At 42.7% G+C, this 22550-nt stretch overlaps 1 protein-coding gene across 1 annotated transcript in view; it reads right to left on the bottom strand.

Moving 5' to 3' along the window:
* CTNND2 (catenin delta 2) overlaps positions 1-22550 on the bottom strand; it is a 1090646-nt gene that overhangs the window by 229843 nt on the left and 838253 nt on the right. Inside the window, 1 exon segment of the mRNA XM_070357848.1 lies at positions 18331-18544. Coding sequence (XP_070213949.1) covers positions 18331-18544 — 214 coding nt within the window.

The following is a 22550-nucleotide window of genomic DNA, read 5'->3' as shown; positions in this document are numbered from 1 at the left end:
TCAGATTAGAGGACTTGCTCGTGTTTGCTTTTAATGAGTAACTGGGAAGATAAGCCTCGAAGCTATATTTGTGACCCGAGCAGGTACGCCACTTGAAGATGGAAATGAGTTTATGAATTACAATCCATTTGCTTGAACAAAAGAAATCCAACATGAGTGAAAGCCAAACAGAATGTAGGGCAAGCGGCTCTTCCGGCCAGTGTGTACCATTATTTGTAAGTGCTCGATGAGTTTGTTACAGGACTGCCCAGGGTGAAGTACGAATACTTTTAGGATCAAGTTTCCACGGTTTAAAAATTACTTGAAAAAATTTCCAAACTTTTAAGTTGGATAACTGCCATTTGCACAGTAAATGAGTTCCTAATCACTGTTTGTTTGTGAACTAATGGTGTGTGCACACTTTCTCACTGATGAGAACAATCCTGGCCCTGGGGGGACCTCCAGCAATATTTGGGTGAAGGATGTAAAGTTACACAGAGGAGAGCCCCCCAAGGTTTTTGGCACCAGGGTCCAGTTGCATGAAAGACAATTTCTTCACAGACTGGGGATAAGGGGGATGGTTTCTCGATGATTCTCATAAGGAGTGCCCAACCGAGAGCCCTCACGTGTGCAGTCCATGGTAGGGTTTGCAATCCTATGAAAGTCTAATACTGCTGCTGATCTGATAGGAGGCGGAGCTCAGGCGGTAACGCGAGTGACAGGGAGTGGCTGTAAATACAGATGAAGCTGTATTAGCTCTTACTCACCCACTGCTCACCTCCTGCTGTACAACCCAGCTCCTAACAGGGAGCTGGGGACCTCTGCCATAGAGAATTATAAGGCACCATCCAGCAAAGCCCTCCCCCTGAAAGGCACTTGGCTTCTCGAAGGGTAAGAGATTAAAAGGCAAATATGGATGGAGAGAAAAGACCAGAACTCTTTGAAGTAGGCCACCTTGGGCCTTGATGCCAGGAGGGTGGCATCAGCAGATACAGAAGGGACCATTTGTGGGGACGTGTGTGCGGGAGGGTGCCTGCTCCCCATGCATATATACAAATGACATACTCAGCTCACGTATAGGGGTTTTCTCCTCACTGCCTTTTTGACTCACGTTTTATTCTCTTGCTCCCATTATCTGAAAGCCAAACTCATGGCCATCTCTGCAACCTAATGCAGTCAGCCCCCTTGATCTGAGGGGGATGAGTTCCAAGATTTACAGTGATGAGAGACGGAAGAAGATGAGGGAGGAAGTAAGATGAGGGCTTCACCTGACTCCCCACAAATACATTATAAGTTCATCAGAATTTGTAACAATTCCTACTGAACAACTTTTAAAGGACAGCAGAAGACCCCAAACCTCCAAAAAGGCAAGCCAATCTCCTTAGAAGGAAGTAGGACCAAAGATTAAGACATAAAAAGATTCCCATTGGGTGCCTGAAACTAGATAGTGGCAAATCCTATATTTATAGTATTCATGTGTTTTTTCTATACATATGTGTTAGCCTTAGTTGCTCAGTCATGTCTGACTCTTTGCGATCCCGTGGACTGTAGCCTGCCAGGTTCCTCTGTCTATGGGATTTCCCAGGCAAGAATACTGGAGTGGGTTGCCATTCCTTTCTCCAGGGGATGTTCCCAGACCAGGGATAGAAATCAGGTCTCCTGCGTTGCAGGCAGATTCTTTATCATCTGAGCCACCAAGTAACGTATAAATTTGGCACTGTAAGAGAATATCTGAATTGCCAGCGTCACTACTCTTGCTGAACCAGCTGTGTGTGGATGTGTGTGTGCTCAGTTGTGTCTGACTCTTTGTGATCCTACGGACTGCAGCCTGCCAGGCTCCTTTGCCCAGGGAATTTTTCAGGCAAGAATACTGGAGTGGGTTGCCATTTACTACCCCAGATGAGCCAATTAATGCACAGGACATGCTGGACAAAGGGGCGATTCACTCCCAGGCGTGAAGATTTCATCACACTACCCAGAATGGACACAATTTAAAGCTCATCAGTTGCTTATTTCTGGAAATTTTAAATATTTTGAGACCACTGTTGACTGCAGGTAACCAAAACTTCAGAAAGGAAAACTTCAGATAAGAGGGGACTACTGTTCAAACACCACTTTCCTCAGTAAAAGTGAAAGTGAAAGTGAAGTCGGCTCAGTTGTATCCCATGGACTGTAGCCTACCACGCTCCTCTGTCCACTTCCCTCAACTGAGCATTCTCTCTGCTCCTCTAAGCTCTTCTGGCCCTTTCTCAGTGCTTACTTTGTACCCATGTCTCCTCTCTTAAGACTTGATTGACAGCTCCTTGGGGGCAGAGCTCATACCTACATCATCTTCATATTTTATATCATCCACTCAGCCTTGCATGGAGTGTTGCTCAGAAGTACACCAGAGAACACAGGAAAGAAGGAAGATGGACATGAATACCAGCTGCTCAGGACTATTTCTTTATTTCCCTGGCATCACAGGTCTCCATGATACAGGTCCCTGTGCTAAGAGATCATTTCGGAGAGTCTTCTGAGCATTCCCATGGGAGGCACCTCACTGACAGCATCCAGCTGCCATGATGGCAAATGGACTCTCTCATGACGGGCGGGCCACGTGAAGACTGAGGCCCTGCGTGAAGGCAGTTTGACCGTGCAAACCCAAACCGAGATGTCTCTCCTCCAGGCTGAGTTCCAGCCTCTAAGGGACAACCAGGAAGGAAGTTTGTCTTTGAACATTTCATGGAGAATAACAAATAAAAACATCTGCTGGAAAGGAAACCAGGTGTCGGGCTGGGGAGGCAGACATTCTTTAATTCTCTCCTCTTCTCCAGGACCCGGTGGGGATTTCGATGTTGTGTTCGCTAACACTAGCTAATGTAATTTTTGTGATAATTGTAGAGCAAATAGAGCAAACTCTCAAATATAATTAGGGAAAAGTGCTTCTAATTAACTTGTAAGTCGTGGGTTGCAAAGTAGAGTCACAAATCAGTTATGCATTGTCAGACCTAACAAGTGAAACACACTGTACATTTCCATCCGGGCAAATAAACAAAGTAAGACAAAATGCCCCTGGTAAATACTTTCCTTTGAACCTTTACAACATGCTGGCATGCTCTGGAACTTAATTGCAGGTAAGCTGAGGTATATTTCACATCACCAGCAACCCGTGATCATGGTGAAGAGAAATGAAGACGACCTCAGACAGTGTGGGAACAGCCTACGTGCTACCTCGGTGGCTTGGAAAAAGGGATACACTCATGCAATCGGCTCAGATGGGCGGACAGAGGTCCTGAGCAAACCCCAAGAGGTTTTGCAGGGAAGTAGAGGGTGATGATAGTGGCAAACCCCCTTCCAGCTCAAAGTACCAGCAACGCCAGTTGCTTACTGCGGGCTGTACGTTAGGTAACCGTTATAAGCAATGTCTGCTACATTTGTTAGAAGTCACCCCATGGCTTCTCTGTTACAAGGGCAACTGCATTAGAATAAGTGGTAACCTCAAATTATTTTTAATTCATAAAAAATGGTAGAGGAGATACACATTTTCATAACTTAGTTACTGTTAGCAATGCAATATTTTGGCATCTCTCAAAAATGTTCAAGTCACCCACAGTGGGGTTAACTGCTGGCTTGGAGAAAAGAGAAAGTGAGGTTCCTGAAACATCCATCCACGATCATGAGAACTGCTGTTGGAGCTTAGTAAAAATGAGTCCCAGGCTATGATCATAGAGATTTGGGGCCTGGAAATCGGTACTGATTGCAGGGGGTTGGGGAGTGGGAAGTCATGGTATCAGGCAGACAGGCTGGGGGGACAGAACAGGCATGCCAGTGGTGATGCTGGTACTTTAAATTTGGTCTCAGGGCACCACCAGGCATGTTCAGGGCACCCAGCATGATGACTAGTAAGTGGTGGGTGTTCAGGAATGTTTGTTCATCCCTTTTGGGGATACAAGAATGCAGAGAATGCCTCCATTCTCAGATCAGGCTGTAAGAATGTAAAGCACAGGAAACGATGTGACAGGACAGCTGTTGCTATGTCCACCGGTGAGCCACTCCTTGGAGTGCGCAATAAAGAAAGGCTGTGAGACTGGGTCAGCCGACAACATTATCTCACAATAACATACGGTAGTATAAACTCCTTTAAAAACACTGTATCAAAATGTATGGCTCACTGGAACATAGCTGTCACCATCTTGGCCATTGGGAACAGTGCAATATCCTGAGGATGGTCTCTGGCAAGAAGGTACCTGGGTATTTACCCCAGAATTTCAAGCAACTGGACATCACTGCTTCATGGTAGACATTCTACAAGCATTTGCTTAATGAATGAATGTATGAATTAGACCCAGAGCCTACAGAGCTGCTTCAGTCTCCAGGACTATGAGTGGGGGTGGCAGGAAGTTCATGGTCTGAATTTCCTAATTTGATTAGACTTGGCCTGGTTGTAGCCAAGGCGAGGCAGAAGAGGGTGCCAGGCTGTTCTCATGGGTGCCCACTGGCCCTGTCTCTCCTCTGCTTCATATCCAGGTTTTCTTCCTTGTCTTTACCTGGCCACCTAGGTCAACTTTAGCCCCAGCACCAGACATAGAGGCAGAGCCTTCTTCAGATTTCTTCACCAGCTACCTTGGGGTGTCAGGTCTCCTCTTAATAATAAATCCCTTTTTCCATGTCATTCATTCTTCTCACTCTTCTCTGGTCAAACCCCAGCTGACACACCCAGTGAAGCTATCTAAATGTTGGCAAGATGGCAGCAATGTTTACGATCCTACCTTCCCAAGGAAGAGACAAGCTGTATGAATGCACGATACCCTAATTAACCTTTTGCTGGAAATTTTGTCTTGTGACTCAATGTAAGTTCACCCATTGTGAACTCTGGAAGCCAGCGACTGCCAGACTTGGCCTCATTTGACTCACTAAATCCAAGGAGATCTTCACTTACTCATCTCCTCTCTGATGCTGTGGTTGGCAGAATGATGGTCTCCCCAAACAGCCACATCCCAATTCTCAGAACCCGTGAATATGGTAAAAGGGACTTAGAGGCTGTGATTCATTTAAGGATCTTGAGGAGAGTCTCTGGGATTATCCAGGTGGGCTCAGTCTAATCACTCGGGTCTTTAAGAGGACCATTCCTGGCAGCAGTCATGAGCAACGTGACAATGGAAAATTCATCAGAGACACCATGTCTCCAGCTTTTAAGACAGTGGAAGTGGGTCACAATCAAGGGATGTGGACAGCCACTAGAAGCTGGAAAAGGCAAGGTCTGTCCCCCTTAAAGTCTCCAGGAAGGAACATAACCCTCTGGACACTTTGATCTTAGCTATGTAAAAGCCCAGTGAGACTTGTGTTGGGCTTCTTACCTCCAGAACCAGAGAATAATAAATTTGCATTAAGTGGCTAAACTTGTGGAAATGTGTTGGAGCAGCAACAGGTAATCAACATGAACTTCACTGAGCGGTATGGCCTTGGTGTTCTGGTCCTCAGTACATACCGGTGTCAGGGATAACTGCTCTCATGGGCTTCGGGTAGCTTTTTCCCTAAAGGTGATGGGTACACGCTAGGGTTCACATCCCTAAACAGGAAGGTGAGTGGGAGCTGATGCTGAAATAAGGCATCTCCTGAGGCCCTGAAAGTATGTCACCAGTTCCAGCGCGAGGCAGCCCCTGCTGCTGAAGAAACCAAACCCCAGAGAACTCTTCCGGCAGGGCTGCAAATTATTTAAGAGGAAGGAAAATTCCAGCTAGTCTGACTTAGAGTAAAAAAGTTGGGGAGGATGGTTTTTACACTTTAGTTAACTAAAGAATTGTGGACTTTGAACTTTAACACACAATGGCAAGAGATATCGATTTTTAGACTTTAATTCCTTTGAACTTTAATGTCTTTGGACTTCAACATGAAAGTGGACTTAAACTTTGATTTTTAATTTCTCCTTGGGAATTTGGTATTTGGTGGGGATTATATTAAAATTCAAAGCATCTCTACATTGCTGGCATTTCATTCCTGGAATGCCCTTGTTCATTTTTATCTTTTGGGTGTTGTTTAATATTACTGCAAAACCTCAGATGTGCTATGTTGGATAACATGGCTGGACATTATTTGGGATAAGAAATAAATCTGGGATTTATTTTATATCGTGGGAAGACAGTCACCCTGGATTTGATTTAAATAACATGCTTTTCTGACCCATTTCAGTACCTCTTAGTGTAATTTATAAAATGCTCACCAGGAGTCCCAAGTGATCCCCCCAAAACTCCATGATGATGGAGGAAAGGCTATCTTGACAAAATGTTTGACTCCTGCTTTAGGGGCTTCCCTGGTGGCTCAGACAGTAAAAAATTTGCTTGCAATGCAGGAGACCGGATTCAATACCTTGATTGGGAAGATTCCCCTGGAGAAGGGAATGGAAACCCACTTCAGTATTCCTTCTTGCCTGGAAAATTCCATGGACATAGGAGGCTGGCAGGGTATAGTCCAAGGGGTTGCAAAGAGTCAGACATGACTGAATGACTAACACTTTCACTTTCCTTCTTTGGAGAGATGAGCCATGTCTCCAGCTGATTATACAAATAAAATAAGAGGAAAACAATAAGCTGGAGCATGTTAATAGGGAAAAATGCTTCTCCTCTGTTCCAGTGTCTCCTTCCATAAAGGGTGTTTACCCTCCAGAGTTATTTAACATTACACCCCAGAAATCTTTTGAAATAGTTAAGTTGGCTAGCAGACACAGAGTAATTAATGCTGCCAACTTGGCTTCTATAGGCAGTAGAGATAAGGTTTAGTACTATTTACACTTTGCCTGCCAAACTGTTCAAAACTCATGCAGGGAAGATGTTATTTATTAGGGACATAAAGAAATAAAGAAGAGAGTGGAAGGAGTCATTCAGCAGATGAGATATTTCATCTCATTTCTTTGAGCTACAGAATACATGGAGCTGAGTTGGCTGATGACACTGGTAAGGAAGCCAGCACAGTGCAGGACCTGGACACAGAAGACTCCATCCTGAGGACCCAGTGAGGTGGCCGACTGCCCTTGCAGAATTTGAGACCCCTCCCTCCAGGCAGAAGAACAAACAAGACAAACAAACAACTCAAATATTCTCCAAAGAAATTAGCTGCATTGGGGGAGAAATAAAAACCTAATGTGGATATCTGACCCTCAGAGAAAAACTCCCCTCATCAAGATACTTGAGGATCCCACATATTACAACTCAACGCTTACCTGCTCACCTGAAGTCAAGCTCACAGTTCACAAACTTCACCAATGTGCTCAGAGCTCAGACAAACTCTCTACTCTTCCTTCTTAAAAATAAGCAGAGAACTGAGAGTTTGTGAGTAGTAGTGAAAGTCTCTCAGTTGTGTCCAACTCTTTGCAACCCCAGGACTATACAGTCCAAAGTATTCTCCAGGCCAGAATACTGGAGCGGGCAGCCTTTCCCTTTTCCAGGAGATCTTCCCAACCCAGGGGTTACCATATACTTAAAGTAAGTCTGCAAAATCAATGAGGAAGGTTCCCATACAAACAGAAAAAAAAAAACCAAAAACTTGACACCACAGCAAAGTGAGATGACTCATGGTAAAGAGAAAACAAACCTTAGTTCTAAATAATAGCTTTAGAGAAATTCAGTAACAGTCTACATTCATAAAACAAGAACACAGAAAGTTCTTAGAATAAAATACTACTACCACTGATATCTCCTTAGACCCCTGCAAGAAGAAAAAATCAAAAATAAAACCTCATAGATAGGTTGAGGGAAATGGTAGATGCTGGAGAAAGCTCTCAACATGCTTGATAAAAAGACAAAGGGCTGCAAATTATTGAAGAGGAAGGAAAAACCCAATTAGTCTGACTCAAAATAATTCCAGAAAGAGAAGAAAAACATGAACGAATTTCTTGAAAAATAACAAGACAATTTTCTGGCACTGAAAGTCATCACTCTTTAAACTGGAAGTGTCCAATACCAAAGAATGTTTTCAAAGGGGCAACACCTAGATATATCACAGACTTTTACAGTATCAAGGATAGAATTAAATTACAGAAAATATTCTTGAGAAAAATAATTTTCTATCTGTCCATATCAAGTAAATATCAATCATGTGTGAGGGTTTAGTACTGATATTTTCATAATTTCATCTCCTGAGCACAAGTTTTTAAGGAATTTGTACTTGTGTGCTCAGTCATGTCTGACTGTTTGCAACCCCCTGGACTGTAGCCCACCAGGCTCCTCTGTCCATGGAATTCTCCAGGCAAGAATACTGGAGTGTGTTGCCATTTCCTCCTCCATAGGATCTTCCTGACCCAGGGATCGAAATGGTATCTCCCGTGTCTCCTGCATTGCAGGCAGATCCTTTACTACTGAGTCATTGGGGAAGCCCTTTATGGAACTTAAAGGACAGAAAACCAATAAAGAGAAGGTTATAGGATCTAGTGAATAGAAGTTCTAACCCAAGACAGCTATACAGCAGGTCTAGAGAGCAATTATCCAAATCTGCCCCAAAGACAAAAGATTCGGATAGGGAGAGCCTTAGAAAACCAAGGAATTAATAATGACTGAAATCATGGACAAAGCTCAGTTGATGGGCATTGTCATTGATGATCCATCCAGATATGATGCTAGAAATGTACTTCATTGACAAGGATCATCACTTTGAAGCCACGGGGAAAGAAATGTGATTGCAGGTACCACATTGGTTGCTCATAAGGCAAAGGCTGATCTCTGGCTTTCAACTTTTTGAATCAAGTTATAGAAAACTTTGGAAGACTGACTACATTTATAGAATAGAGTGTAATTATATTCATTCTCGGCAATAAAGTCAAGTATGGGTTCCCAGGTAGTGCTAGTAGGAAAGAACCCTCCTGCCAGTGCAGGAGACGTAAGAGACAGGCGTTTGATCCCTGGGCTGCAAAGATCCCCTGGAGAAGGAAATGGCAACCCACTCCAGTATTCTTGCCTGAAGAATCCAATGGACAGAAGAGCCTGGTGGGCTACAGTCCACAGGGTCACAAAGAGTCACACAGGACTGAAGCAACTTAGGACAGACGGGAAGGATGATGACAAAGGCTGTGAAAGAGAAGGGTGAAGACAAAGGAATACTAATAGCCTCATCTTACAAACGGAGTGATAAGAGATAGTGTCTATGTTAGATTGGGAGAAACACAGGTTTGCTTTTGAAGTTACTGAGTGAATCTGGAGAGGAACCAAGGATAATGATGTCACCATGTTAGAAAGAAGGAGAGAAAGCCATGAGTGATGAAAAAGGAAAAAAGTCTCCTTCCATTATGATAGAAAGTCAGTATTAAAAGCCTATAATAATTTGTTTAGATTGAGACAAGCATATTATCTAAAGACACGGGATAAACACAAGAAAGCTAAAAAACAATGCAACAGGAAGCAAAAATTAAGGCTGAATGCTTCCGAGGGAACTAGGAGGAAGACAGATGAGGTTGAGGACTGTTGCTTTCATTATAAGCACTTTTATATTATTTTTTGACCATATCTATTACAATTTAAAAATTAAAATACAATGCATTTGCTCAATTACCCTTGCCACATCTAATTCTTTACAAGTAGTTGTTTTAAGAAGATGCCTCAGGATTTATTTCCCTGGTGGTTCAGTGGCTAAAACTCCATGCTCCCAAAGCAGGGGGCCTGGGTTTGATCCCTGGTCAGAGAAATAGATCCTGCATGCTAGAACTAAGTGTTTGCAGGCTGCAACTAAAGATTCCCCAAGATCTTGTGTGCTGAAACTAAGACTCAGCACAGCCAAGTAAATAAATAAATAATACTTTTTTTTTTTTTTAATGAAAAGAAGACTTATTAAGAAATCAGGGCAATAGAGCCTTATTTATTTAAAACACAGCAACACTTTTAAGTAAGCCTACATGGTCCTGTATTTATTTGCATTGCTTTATCTACCTGACCCACAAGTATCTGCTCATATTTGTGAACAGATGAACAGCCTTGAGGTGGGTCTGCATTAGTTTCCTGGGGCTGCCATCACAAAGTACCATAGACTGAGTAGTTTAAATAGCAGAAACTTATTGACTAATGATCTCAGAGGCTACAAGTCCAAGATCAAGGTGTCAGCAGCATTGGTTCCTTCTGAGGCTGTGGGGGAGAATCTGGTTCATGCCTCTCTCCTGGCTTCTGGTGGTTTGCTGGCCAACTTTGGTGTTCCTTGGCTCATAGAAGTATCAACCCAGTCTCTGCCTTCATCTTCACAGGGCATTCTCCCTGTGTGTGTCTATGTCCAAATCTCCTTTTTCCATAAAGACATCAGCTGTATCAGATTAGGGGCCCATCTTACTTTGGCATCCTAACATAACTAATTACATCTGAGTCACAATTTGAGGGTCTATGGGTTAGGACCTCAACATATAAATTTTGGGGGCAGATAACTCAACTTTGGAGCCCTTTGGAGACTGACTGAATTAAATCAACTGACCTAATGCTAGTAAGTAAATAGTTAAACTGAAGCCTGTCACCTTAATTAAAAGGAAAGACTACTTGGGTTACATGAAGCATAAAATGAAAAATATACTCTGCTCTTGGAGAAGTAGAACTCTTAAGGACACTTGCTTTCATCTGAAATAAAACTTATTTATTTTTATGGTTTAATAAAGACTGCTTTATTATGATTTGTAAAGCATTCTGAAATCTTTAGTTGGGCCTTTCAAAATTTAGGTTGATTATTTCCATCTTTAGAGAGAGAAAAATTGTATTAGTCAAGCCCAAAGGACATGCAGCACTTCTAATAAAGTTTATTTGCTTTGGAACATTTCAAGTAACAGCTAGCATATAACTGCTTCAACTGGCTTTAAATAAAATTCTGATCATCATCTCATAGTAATTATTGCACAGGAAGAAAATTATTTATTGCAAGGTCTAACAGGCAGTGGTAAAATGTATTCTGCTGTGAAGACATACTGTAGTACAAACAGGCAGCTGTTTTTTTTTTTTTTTTAAACATGCACGGTTATGGGTTGAGTGTAAATGTATGTAACTACCTCAATTTTTAACATTTTATTATTGTTCAAACAGTTTGCCAAGGAATATTCAGTAAATAATTTAAAGCTCTGCAAGATCATTTTTTTTTTCCTTCTATCTTTCATTGTTTCTAATTTGGTGCTCTCAATCCTTCTGGATATAGACCCTAAGTCTGGTTTACAAACATGCTTTATTTACTTATTTATTTTTTGATCACTAAAGTTGTTCCTTTGAGTATTTGTTCACAAAACATCCTAGTTTGTAAATATCTAGAGAGGAATTCAAAGCATATGTCAACCTCGCTTCCCTTTTTCTTCAATACACATCTGTTTTCACCAACTCACTAACAGGCAGGAAGGAAAATACAACAGAAAAAACTCTGTGTACTAGAGGGGCCTGGAATGTCTTTGCTTCTTGCTGAACAATTAGGCTGGCTGAAGGATTACAAAAGAAGTGATGGGAATACCAGACCACCTGACCTGCATCTTGTGAAACCTATATGCAGATCAGGAAGTAACAGTTAGAACTGGACATGGAACAACAGACTGGTTCCAAATAGGAAAAGGAGTATGTCAAGGCTGTATACTGTCACCCTGCTTATTTAACTTCTATGCAGAGTACATCATGAGAAATGCTGGGCTTGAAGAAGCACAAGCTGGAATCAAGATTGCCAGGAGAAATATCAATAACCTCAGATATGCAGATGATACCACCCTTATGGAAGAAAGTGAAGAGGAACTCAAAAGCCTCTTGATGAAAGTGAAAGAGGAGAGTGAAAAAGTTGGCTTAAAGCTCAACATTCAGAAAACGAAGATCATGGCATCCAGTCCCATCACTTCATGGCAAATAGATGGGGAAACAGTGGAAACAGTGTCAGACTTTATTTTTTGGGGCTCCAAAATCACTGCAGATGGTGATTGCAGCCATGAAATTAAAAGATGCTTACTTCTTGGAAGGAAAGTTATGACGAACCTAGATAGCATATTCAAAAGCAGAGACATTACTTTGCCAACAAAGGTTCATCTAGTCAAGGCTATGGGTTTTCCAGTGGTCATGTATGGATGTGAGAGTTGGACTGTGAAGAAAGCTGAGCGCCGAAGAATTGATGCTTTTGAACTGTGGTGTTGGAGAAGACTCTTGAGAGTCCCTTGGACTGCAAGTAGATGCAACCAGTCCATCCTAAAGGAGATCAGCCCTGGGTGTTCATTGGAAGGAATGATGCTGAAGCTGAAACTCCAATACTTTGACCACCTCATGAAAAGATTTGACTCATTGGAAAAGACTCTGATGCTGGGAGGGATTGGGTGCAGGAGGAGACGGGGATGACAGAGAATGAGATGGCTGGATGGCATCACTGACTCGGTGGACATGAGTTTGAGTGAACTCCGGGAGTTGGTGATGGACAGGGAGGCCTGACATGCTGTGATTCATGAGGTCGCAAAGAGTTGGACATGACTGAGCAACTGAACTGAACTGAACTGAAAGGGCACAGTTGTTACATTTGAATCAGGTTTTTTTTTTTTTTTTTTTGATTCATGTATGAGTGTCTAGGGGGTTCTCAGGCTGCTTGGTGGTAAAGAATCTGCCAGCTAATGCAGAAGATGTAAGAGACATGGGTTCAATCCCTGGGTCCGGAAGATCTCCTGGAGGAGGAAATGGCAATCCACTCCAGTATTCTTGCCTAAAAAATTTCATGGACTGAGGAGCCTGGAGGGTTACAGTCCAGTTGGGGTCACAAAGAGTTGGGCACGACTAAGGATGCATGGACACACACACACAAGTATCTAACCTCATTCCAAAAAGGTTTTGTGGAGGATCCTTGTGACAATGGAAGTGGAATGATCCTTTTTACTTATGACTCTCTACTCCACTCTTCCAGCCATCATCTCTTTTTCTGCTTGTCTAGTTAAGTTTCTAAAACATCAACACATTTGCCAGGGACATCTCTTTTAAAGATCAGCAGCCAGCGATGCCAGAGTGTGACAATTGACAACAGGGCCCCCAACCATCACAGAGGCCACCAGCAGAAGCTGTGCATGGTGGGTCAGCTGACTGCCAAGCCCATGTATGCAGATATCCAAGGCTTAGCAAACACCCAACACCCACAGAAATCCGCATGCATTTGAGAAATGAGTGACTAAGGAATGAGTGAAGGGCCTGGACTCACCCAGAAAAGCTTATTGGAGTGAAAAGCTCATCAAACTTGGGCAAAGACTGACACTGAACAGGACCCTGTAGGGCTTTTGGGCACAGATGTGTTTCTATGTCTCCCATTCCTTGTTTGTAGGGAACAGACTCCAGCCTCCAAGACCTTCCTGACTCTGGAAGGGCAGATTCAAACAATTGCTAATCAGGGAAGGGAGGGGATGCAGAGATAAGGGAGGGAAAGCCAAGAAAGAATAGTGCAGCCTTGGGGCAGGGTCCTCCTTCTGCCTCAAGGGATGTACATAACAATATCTTCTGAGCTCTTTAGAGGACTAGTTAGTTAGTTCAGTTTCTCAATAGAGTCCCACTCTTTACGGCCCCATGAACAGCAGCGAGCCAGGTCTCCCTGTCCATCACCAACTCCTGGAGTTTACTCAAACTCATGTCCATTGAGTCGGTGATGCCATCCAACCAACTCATCTTCTGTCATCCCCTTCTTCTCCTGTCTTCAATCTTTCCCAGCATCAGGGTCTTTTCAAACGAGTCCATTCTTCGCATCAGGTGGCCAAAGTACTGGAGTTTCAGCTTCAACATCATTCCTTCCAATGACACCCAGGACTGTTAGGATGGACTGGTTGGATCTCCCTGCAGTCCAAGGGACGCTCAAGAGTCTTCTCCAACACCACAGTTCAAAAGCATCAATTCTTCTGCACTCAGCTTTTTTTATAGTTCAACTTTCACATCCATACGTGACTGCTGGAAAAACCATAGCCTTGACTAGACAGACCTTTGTTGGCAAAGTAATGTCTCTGCTTTTTAATATGCTGTCTAGGTCATAGCTTTTCTTCCAAGGAACAAGCATCTTTTAATTTCATGGCTGCAGTCACCACCTGCAGTGATTTTGGAGCCCCCCCAAAAAAGTCTGTCACTGTTTCCCCATCTATTTGCCATGAAGAAATAAAACCCCAATAAATGAAAGATGTCAGCATTCTTTATTCCAGAGAAGACCACCTGAAGCCAATTAAAGGAATCAGAGAAGCTCATCAAGAGAATACCTGTCTCTAAAGAAGTGCACACACCCAAATCTTAATAGCAACTTTGCCCTTGAACCTATGCTGTAAAACTCATGGAATCCTCCCAGGTTAGGACACAGAGTTTTTGAGGGTAGGAGCCCTCTTTGTCCCCCTTGGCCTGGCAAACCTATAATGCTATTCTTTTCTATCTCACCCAAAACTCTGTGTTTGATACTCTATTCAACAACAGTGCACAGAGGCTGGGTCCAAGACTCAGAAGGCAGAGAATAACACATAAGAGAAATGGAGGGTTGGATGATCCTGAAGTTAAATCGGATTGTTGTTGTTCAGTCACTAAGTTGTGTCCGACCCTTTGCAACCTCAAGGACTGTAGCACACCAGGCTTTCTTGTCCTTCACTATCTCCCAGGGTTTGCTCAATCGCATGTCTACAGAGTCAGTAATGCTATCTAACCATGTCATCCTCTGTCACTCCTTTCTCCTCCTGCCCTCAATCTTTCCCAGCATCGGGGTCTTTTCCAATGAGTCAGCTCTCTGCATTTGGCCTACTAAAATCCTTGATTTGCATAGCTCTGCAGGAGCCAACAGAACCCTAGCTTTCACAGCTCACTTTGGCAGTTGACCATGGCTGGTGCTGATGATGAACACAAGTCTCTAAGCCTCTTGGAGCTGAATTCATTTGCCTTATTTGACTTTTGCTTCAGGCAGTGGAGTTAGCTTTGGCCTGATCTGCATCTGGATGCTCTGTCTAAATAGAGCTCAAGGAGTCTTGCAGGCTTCCAGGCGCCCTCAGGTGTCAGCCAGCGTGGACATTTAGAAGGCTTTGTTAGTACAGATTGGGTGCAGCGGCAATTCCTTCCATGTGGGATGCTTTCCTAGATGTTTTTCTCAAGAGATAGCTTGGCCAAGTGCTTCTTGTTTTTCAGTAGTATCCACCACAGCAACTCCAGAAACCGGGAGCTTCAGCAAGTGTAAATATTTTGACAACACATTTTTCTTTGAAACACGTGAAACTCAAGCCTGACATTCAGCCAGGTACAATAAGGCCCTGCCTCTGGGAAGATGTGAGTGAGTGCTAAGTCGCTTCAGTCGTGTCTGACTCTGTGCGACCCCATGGACTGTATGTAGCCTGTGAGGCTCCTCTGTCCATGGGATTCTCCAGCCAAGAATACTGGAGTGGGTTGCCTTCCCTTCTCCAAGGGATCTTCCTGACCCAGGGATTGAACACGCATCTCTTATATCTCCTGCACTGGCAGGCGGGTGCTTTAACAGTAGCACCACCTGGGAAGCTCACCTCTGGGAAGACAGAGAACATCTATTTTAGAAGCGATCACTGTCACCCTGAATCCATTTGGCTCTGATGCTTGGACAGTGTCATGGCAGAATACAGCACTTCTTCTAGCAGACAGTCTGGACCACCAACTCATGTTTCTGAAGAAACAGTGGTTATGATATGACAGTGGGTGCAAACTTCTGTTCTACTCAAAAAAGGGGCAGAATAAGGCATCTGTTCTCTCTGTGTAACACATGCACCATTTTTCTTACAGCCAAAGCATCACCAGAAGGGGAAACGTGCTGACATTCTGAAGAATATCTCTGCCCTCGATGTTTCCAATCAGGGCTCACATAGAAATTCTGCATGTCGCTCAGGGGCACACATGGGTGACGTCCAGCATCTTCAGAAGCAGTGTTGAAGACTCGGGAGGAGCCAGCCGTCACGTTCTGCATGGCGGCTTCAAGCATCCCAAGGAGCACAGGGCATGCTGTGGCGGACGGCCTCATGGGACCCACACAGCTGCATCTCCTTTCTGATTGAAGCCATCAGTCACTTCACCGTTCTCCGTGGAGCCGAGTTTCTTTGGCAATGACCGAAGCCACCACAGAGAGTGCTTCTAGATAAGGCATTTGTGTTGCAGCAAATTCAAATGTTGGTAAAATCCAATTCTTTTCGAATCATGAATGAAAGTGCAGGCACACAGGAGGGCGCTCCTTTGGGTGTGCTGGCCTCATACATCCATTGGGCTTCCCAGGTGGTATTAGTGGTAAAGAACCTACCTGCCAGTCCAGGAGATGTAAGAGACGCAGGTTCGATCCTTGGGTCAGGAAGATCCCCTGGAGGAGGGCATGGCAACCCACTCCAGGATTCTTGTCTGGAGAATCCCATGGACAGAGGAGCCTGGCGGGCTACAGTCTATAGAGTCGCAAAGAGTCAGACACATGACTGAAGCAACTCAGCAGCAACATACAGCCATTAGCTTGGTCTTAAGGCACAGAGGCATCCACCCTGAGTTCTTTCTCTTACAGGCATTTCCAGTTGAAACACAATTCGTGACAGTAAGGGCAGGTGGGACTTCCCTGGTGGTCCAGGGGCTAACACTCTGCCCTCCCAGTGCAGCGGATGCAAGTTCAATCTGTGGTCAGGGAACGAGATCCCGCGTGCTGCAACTAAAGATACCCATGCCACAAGAAAGGCCTGACACAGCCAAATAAATAAATATTTTTTTAAAAAAGGAAACAAAGACAAGTGTTAATAACTATAATGGCCGGTTGTATTTTCAGTTTTTAACTCACCCCAAACTATCCTACATATCATAATATGTGCATAATATGCACAAGAGGAGTTGGTCCTTCCCCGACCATGTCACCCCATGCTAGTTCAGTGTGAAAGATTACTATCATAACACAACAACCCTTCACAACATCTTTTTCCCCTACAAAGATGATCTTCCACTTAGAGAAAGAAAAAACGAAAGAAAAGGAAAAGAAAAAACCGAAGGACAAAGATATGAGAGTCTACTTCTAATTTAGCTAAGAACATAAAGGAGATGTGCCCATGATCTGAAAGGATGCTAAATTAAAGACAATATGCTGAAGCTGGGAGTCTTGACCCAAGAATGAACAAATATTTATGACTCCAGTTTTGGCAATGTATTTTCTTAAATGAACAAGTGCACATATGCTTATCAGCATAGCTTCAGGGAAATTTTAGCGTCGAGACAGAAGGTCAGTGGAATTGTGGGTACTTAAAAGTTTTTTTTCTGAGAATCAGTCTTGCAATCCTCTCGACAAATACTTGCTTTAAGGAGTAAAAATGTGTGCATGTGTGCAACAGGAGTTTGTCCTTCCCTAACCACGTCACCCATGTTAGTTCAGCGTGAAACACTACTATCATTTCACAACACTTTTTTTTCCCCACAAAGACAATCTACCACTTAGAGAAAGAAAAATCCAAAGAAAAGGAAATGAAATATGAACCAAAAATGAAATATCCCAAAGAACAGCAATAGCAATATGTATACTGCATACATAATGTATATACATTATATACCAGGTAGGCCAAAAAGTTTGTTCAAGTTTTTTTGTAACATCTTACAGAATATGCATAAAACTCAATACATAAAAACCTGGAAGAACTTTTTGGCCAACCCAGTATAATGAGAAGAGTGATTTGAAATTCCATACTGAGGTCACCAATAACCTTAGACCCCTCAACAAGTAAAACTTCCCATTTAAAAAGTGAGAGGCAATAGTAAACGACTGGTTTCCTATGTCCATACATATTCCATGAAGGTATGTGTTAAAGGCTTTGCATAATCTCATGGATTAATCCCATGGCTTTATAAGGTAGTATAGTTATCATACTTATGTTCATTTCTTGAAACTCAAAAGTCCTATGCTCATGGATAAGGCTTTCTTTCATGATCACTTTAGAAAGAAAACTGCTTAACCTGTAATATTATATAAATTGGGGGCTTTTACTAAGCATCAACATTTTATTCAAGAAATTAACTGTTAAGGACAATAAACTCTCTGCTGCTAAGCACAGTATTATATAACTTATTACCAATAACTCAACGCCTTGGCCTTTCACCACTCATGATTAAAGTCATTCTAATGATGACTCAGGGTATTTTAAGGTGTCAACATTTAACCAAGTGACAAAGACTGAAAGGCAGTCAAAGAATCTTAGGAGGGTCATGTTTATTGGATGCTAATTATTTAACATGACGAATCTACTCGCATGACATCTGATATCCTTTGACTTAAGTCTATCATTTGCAAACATGCACATATTTATTCCCAGGATGGCTGGTGTGATTAGCCCTTGGACAGGCCAGGACCCTAACACTTGGTTAGCACATCACTACCTTGCAGGACGATAGGAAATTCATCGTGAGCATCAGCCATGCTGTTACTAAGAATTCTGACCTGTGACCAGCTCCCGGATCTCCAAGTCAGTGGTCTTGCGGAGCAGCCGCACCAGGGCTGGGATCCCGCCACAGTTCTTCAGGGCGATTTTGTTGTCATCATTGGCCTTCCCGTACACCAAGTTTCTCAAGGCGCCACAGGCACTACGGTGGACTTCAGTCATCCGATGGTCCAGCAAGTCCACCAGGAGCTGGATGCCCCCTTGTCTCCTTATCTGAAGAAGTGAAGGAAAGAGGAAGGTTTTACTACTTAAAGTCCAATGGGTTTTTCATATGAGGTCATTGCTACAATTCACTGCACTGAATGGAAGGCCTTTGGCAAAGGGAAAAGAAAACAAATTATTCTTCTCTTTAGATTCTATTGCTTTTACTTATTTTCATATCCTCCTGATAAAAATTCAAACGCATTTCCTTTCAAGTCATAGAATTTTGAAAAGATGATTTTAACCTCCTAATGGGTGTTCTCTCTATAAAAATATGCTACATACTCAGGGCATGAAGCAGACAGACGGGCAAAAGGACCTCACTCCTAAGACTTATGAAATGTAACCACTGTCCTAAAGGGCTGCAGGATTGATGTACACAATGTGAAAATTATGCGGAATAGGGAGATGCTCCCAACCTTTCCAAGGAACCAGAAGCCAAATGAGAAAGCAGAAGTCATACAAGGCTATTCATCTGAGAAGACCTGGAAAATAAGAACGTCACTCACAATGACACTTGTCCTACATACTAGGACTAAAGTATGTTCTGCTTAACTTAGGCATTTGCCTAATAACAAAAAATAACATTTAATCTGGGTGGTTTTCTAATCAAAGAAAATGTTTTAATGAGTAAATGAAGAAAATACTTTGCAATATGTTTCTAGATGGGTCTTCTCTTGGCTGCTGCTGCTAAGTCTCTAAGTCCCTAAGTCATGTCCAACTCTTTGCGACCCCATGGACTGTAGCCCGCCAGGCTCCTCTGTCCACGGGATTCTCCAGGCAAGAATACTGGAGCAGATTGCCATTCCTTCCTCCAGGGGATCTTCCAGACCCAGGGACTGAGCCCGCATCTTTTATGTCTCCTGCATTGGCAGGTGGGTTCTTTACCACGATCGCCACCTGGGAAGCCCCTTGTCTAATTTCTAGACCATTTTAAAATCTGAACTGCAAACAAACTTTCTAGTTAACATACAGACCATTTCAGAGAGTTTTCATTGGCAGAGCTGTATTTGAATATTGCTGCATTTGGAAAAAGAATGCATACAACTCACTTAAATTTTCTTTTTTAACTTCAATATCCCTTAATGGTTGAAGAGTTCTAATTTGGCATGAATGGATATAATCTGGCACCTTTCCTATTTGGCTTTCTTTCTTTTTTTAATTTTTGGCTGCACCAAGCAGCATGTGGGGGCCTTAGTTTCCTGACCAGCGAGCAAACTCACGTCCCCTACAGTGGAAGGTGGAGTCTTGGCTGCTGGACCACCTGGGAAGTCCTCCTACTTAGTTTTCTGATGATAAAAACCTCATTCATCCCACAGATGAGCAGGGACACAGGGCTAGATCCCTGGACTCGTTCAAAGCTTCTCAAATGCCATGCTGTCTACAAGGCTACTCCAACCACACTATTTAAAATTGCCATGTGAACCACACCACCTCCCTAACCTAGCAGGCTTTTTTCACCTTAATCTATTACAGAATCCTTCATAGTCCTGATGGGCCCTGACTTCTTTATTATGTTTCTTGTGATTGTCCATCTTCTGCTAGAATGTACATTCTTGAAAGGCAAGTCTCTTTGCTTTGTTCATTGATGGATCCCCATCCCTAGGCCAAGTGTAATGCCAGGCACATAATAGAAGCTTGATAAGTATCTGAATAAATGGCTGGGGGAGCATGCATTACTTGTTACAGCACATTTCTTTGTCAGGTGAGCTGATATCAGCTTTGAAAGAGGGAATAATATTCTTCCTTGAAGGAAAAAACAAAAACAAAACAACACTTGTGAACATCTCAGAATGTCTCCAAGGGGCCAATGCATCTCTTTTGAAACCAGTTTACAAAAAATGAAGGCATGCATCTCACACACAAGGTGGACCATCTCATGATTCAGAATATGCCTGGAGGAGTTATTTCTATCCATCAACCGAATGAAAACAGAAAAAGCTGAAATCCTCCCAGAATCCATGAGCTCGAAGTTCCTAATTTAGAAAACACGAGTGTGGGATTACACCGCAGGTGAGATCAGGACCAAGGACAGGGGAGACGACCACAGGCCCGCCACCCTCCCCCGCCACCCTGCCTCTGCCTCAGAGGGGCCAGGGCTGGAGAGACAGGTACCTACGTCCCTGAGGTGCCCTACAGTCTGCGGCAGTGCCAGCATGAGGAGAAGTGGCTAAAAGGATCACTGGGTCAATCACAATAAACTAAGAAAGGTTCAAAAAACAACTTTTCCCAACTTACAGTTTTACCCTGGTCCTGCTTGGCTTTCTGTTTATCTGATAAATATTTATAGATTTCAAGAGAAATGAAATCTATCACTATATACGTATGTCCCATACATACATCTGAGCTTTAAAACACCCATTTATTCCCATTTGTATGAAAAGGTTAAACTATGAATGTCATTTTATTGATGTGTGTGTCTTTGAATGTGTGTACTTTACAAATTATCTAGGTTTAACTATTTTAATAATGATGAAGCTATTGTAAAAGAGGTAATAGAGCCATTCATACAGTTCACTGAATGCTTATGTATAAAGTAAACAGTAATAGAAAACCTATCTCTCTCTCTACCTTAGCTAGTCTGTATATTATAGTTAAGATTCCTTACTTTCCCATTCATATAACTTCATGAATTAACCTATTAAAACGTTCTTCTAAAGATTTAAAAGGGAAAATGAATTCAAAGTGAAGGCAATATCAATTCTTAATGGTATCATGAGACAATGATGTTTTCAGTGTGACCCTAATTAATGCCATCTATCCAAATGTATAATGAAATCTTAAATTCTATTTTAATCTAATTAGAGCAACACAAGTAAGATGATAAACTTTTTCATTTGCTCTTATTTTGAGGGTCACTGGATCATCGATACTAAAAACAACAACAAAAACAAACTTTTCTCGGGGTTGAATACTATCCAATAAGAGAGAACCCTACTTCAGCTTTCTGAAGCCAAACATCAGTCAGAGATAATGTTCACACATGTGAAATGTGATGGTACTTGGTTCTGCCTCCTCCCAGATCCACTCCGCTCCCAGCAGGACCAGAAAAGGAGCCACGGGGCAGACTTTCAATTTTCTTGCAGGGTCTTCATTCCCTGCAGGACCTCTGGGTGGGGTGGATGGGTCTGCATGCTGCCTTCTTCACTTCTCTTCTGCTTTTCTTCTGGGTCCTCCCTCCCTTCCACTTGTCCTGGCATCTAATTTCTCTGGTTTCTTTTTGTTTCCAACCTTAAACTCTCATAAGGCTCCAAACAAACACACTGCAAACATTAAGACAGTACAACTTTTTTCAAAAGGTGATCGGGGGCAAGTCTCTTCTTTGAAAAGACACCTTTACCTCCTCTCTCACTAAATGGCCAGAGACCTATTTTTCTATAATTCTCCCCATCAGTCACTTCACATCCAATAGGTGAGGCCCTGGTTTGGGTCCACTTAGTATCATTTGAGACCAATGTATCCTTTCTTCTTCCTCCCTTCATCATCACACAGAATTCCTCACAAGCCGAATCTTAAAGGGAATCCAGGTTTAATATTACTGAAACAAAGTCAACAAAATACTACATAATATTATATCCAATATGCATGAGATATAAGAATATCAAATCCACTAGAAGGATGCCGGTCATATGGTAGTGAGCCAATAAACATGTATCAGATGAATGAAAGAATGCTACAGTGCTTATCATATATTGGTTTCCTTCTCTTTTTTAAGTTTTTTTTTTTAATTTAAATTTATTTATTTTAATTGGAGGCTAATTAGTTTACAATAGAGCAGTTTTATGTTCACAACAAAATCCGGCAGAAAGAACAGAGGTTTTCCATACAGCCCTGTCCTTATACGGGCATGCCTCCTCCATTACCACCATCCCCCAAGAGCCATACGTCCGTTACAACCTGTGAACCTACACCGACACACCATTATCACCCGAAGTACAGAGTTTACACTAGGGTTCACTCTTGGGTGTTGTGTAGGTCTTGACAAAAGTATAACAACACGTGTCTACCATTGCAGTAT

This window comes from Bos mutus, chromosome 20 (genome assembly GCF_027580195.1).
Source record: "Bos mutus isolate GX-2022 chromosome 20, NWIPB_WYAK_1.1, whole genome shotgun sequence".
NCBI classification, from domain to species: domain Eukaryota; kingdom Metazoa; phylum Chordata; class Mammalia; order Artiodactyla; family Bovidae; genus Bos; species Bos mutus.
The sequence above is the reverse complement of the archived record's forward strand: the minus strand, read 5'-3'. Positions and strand labels throughout refer to the sequence as shown.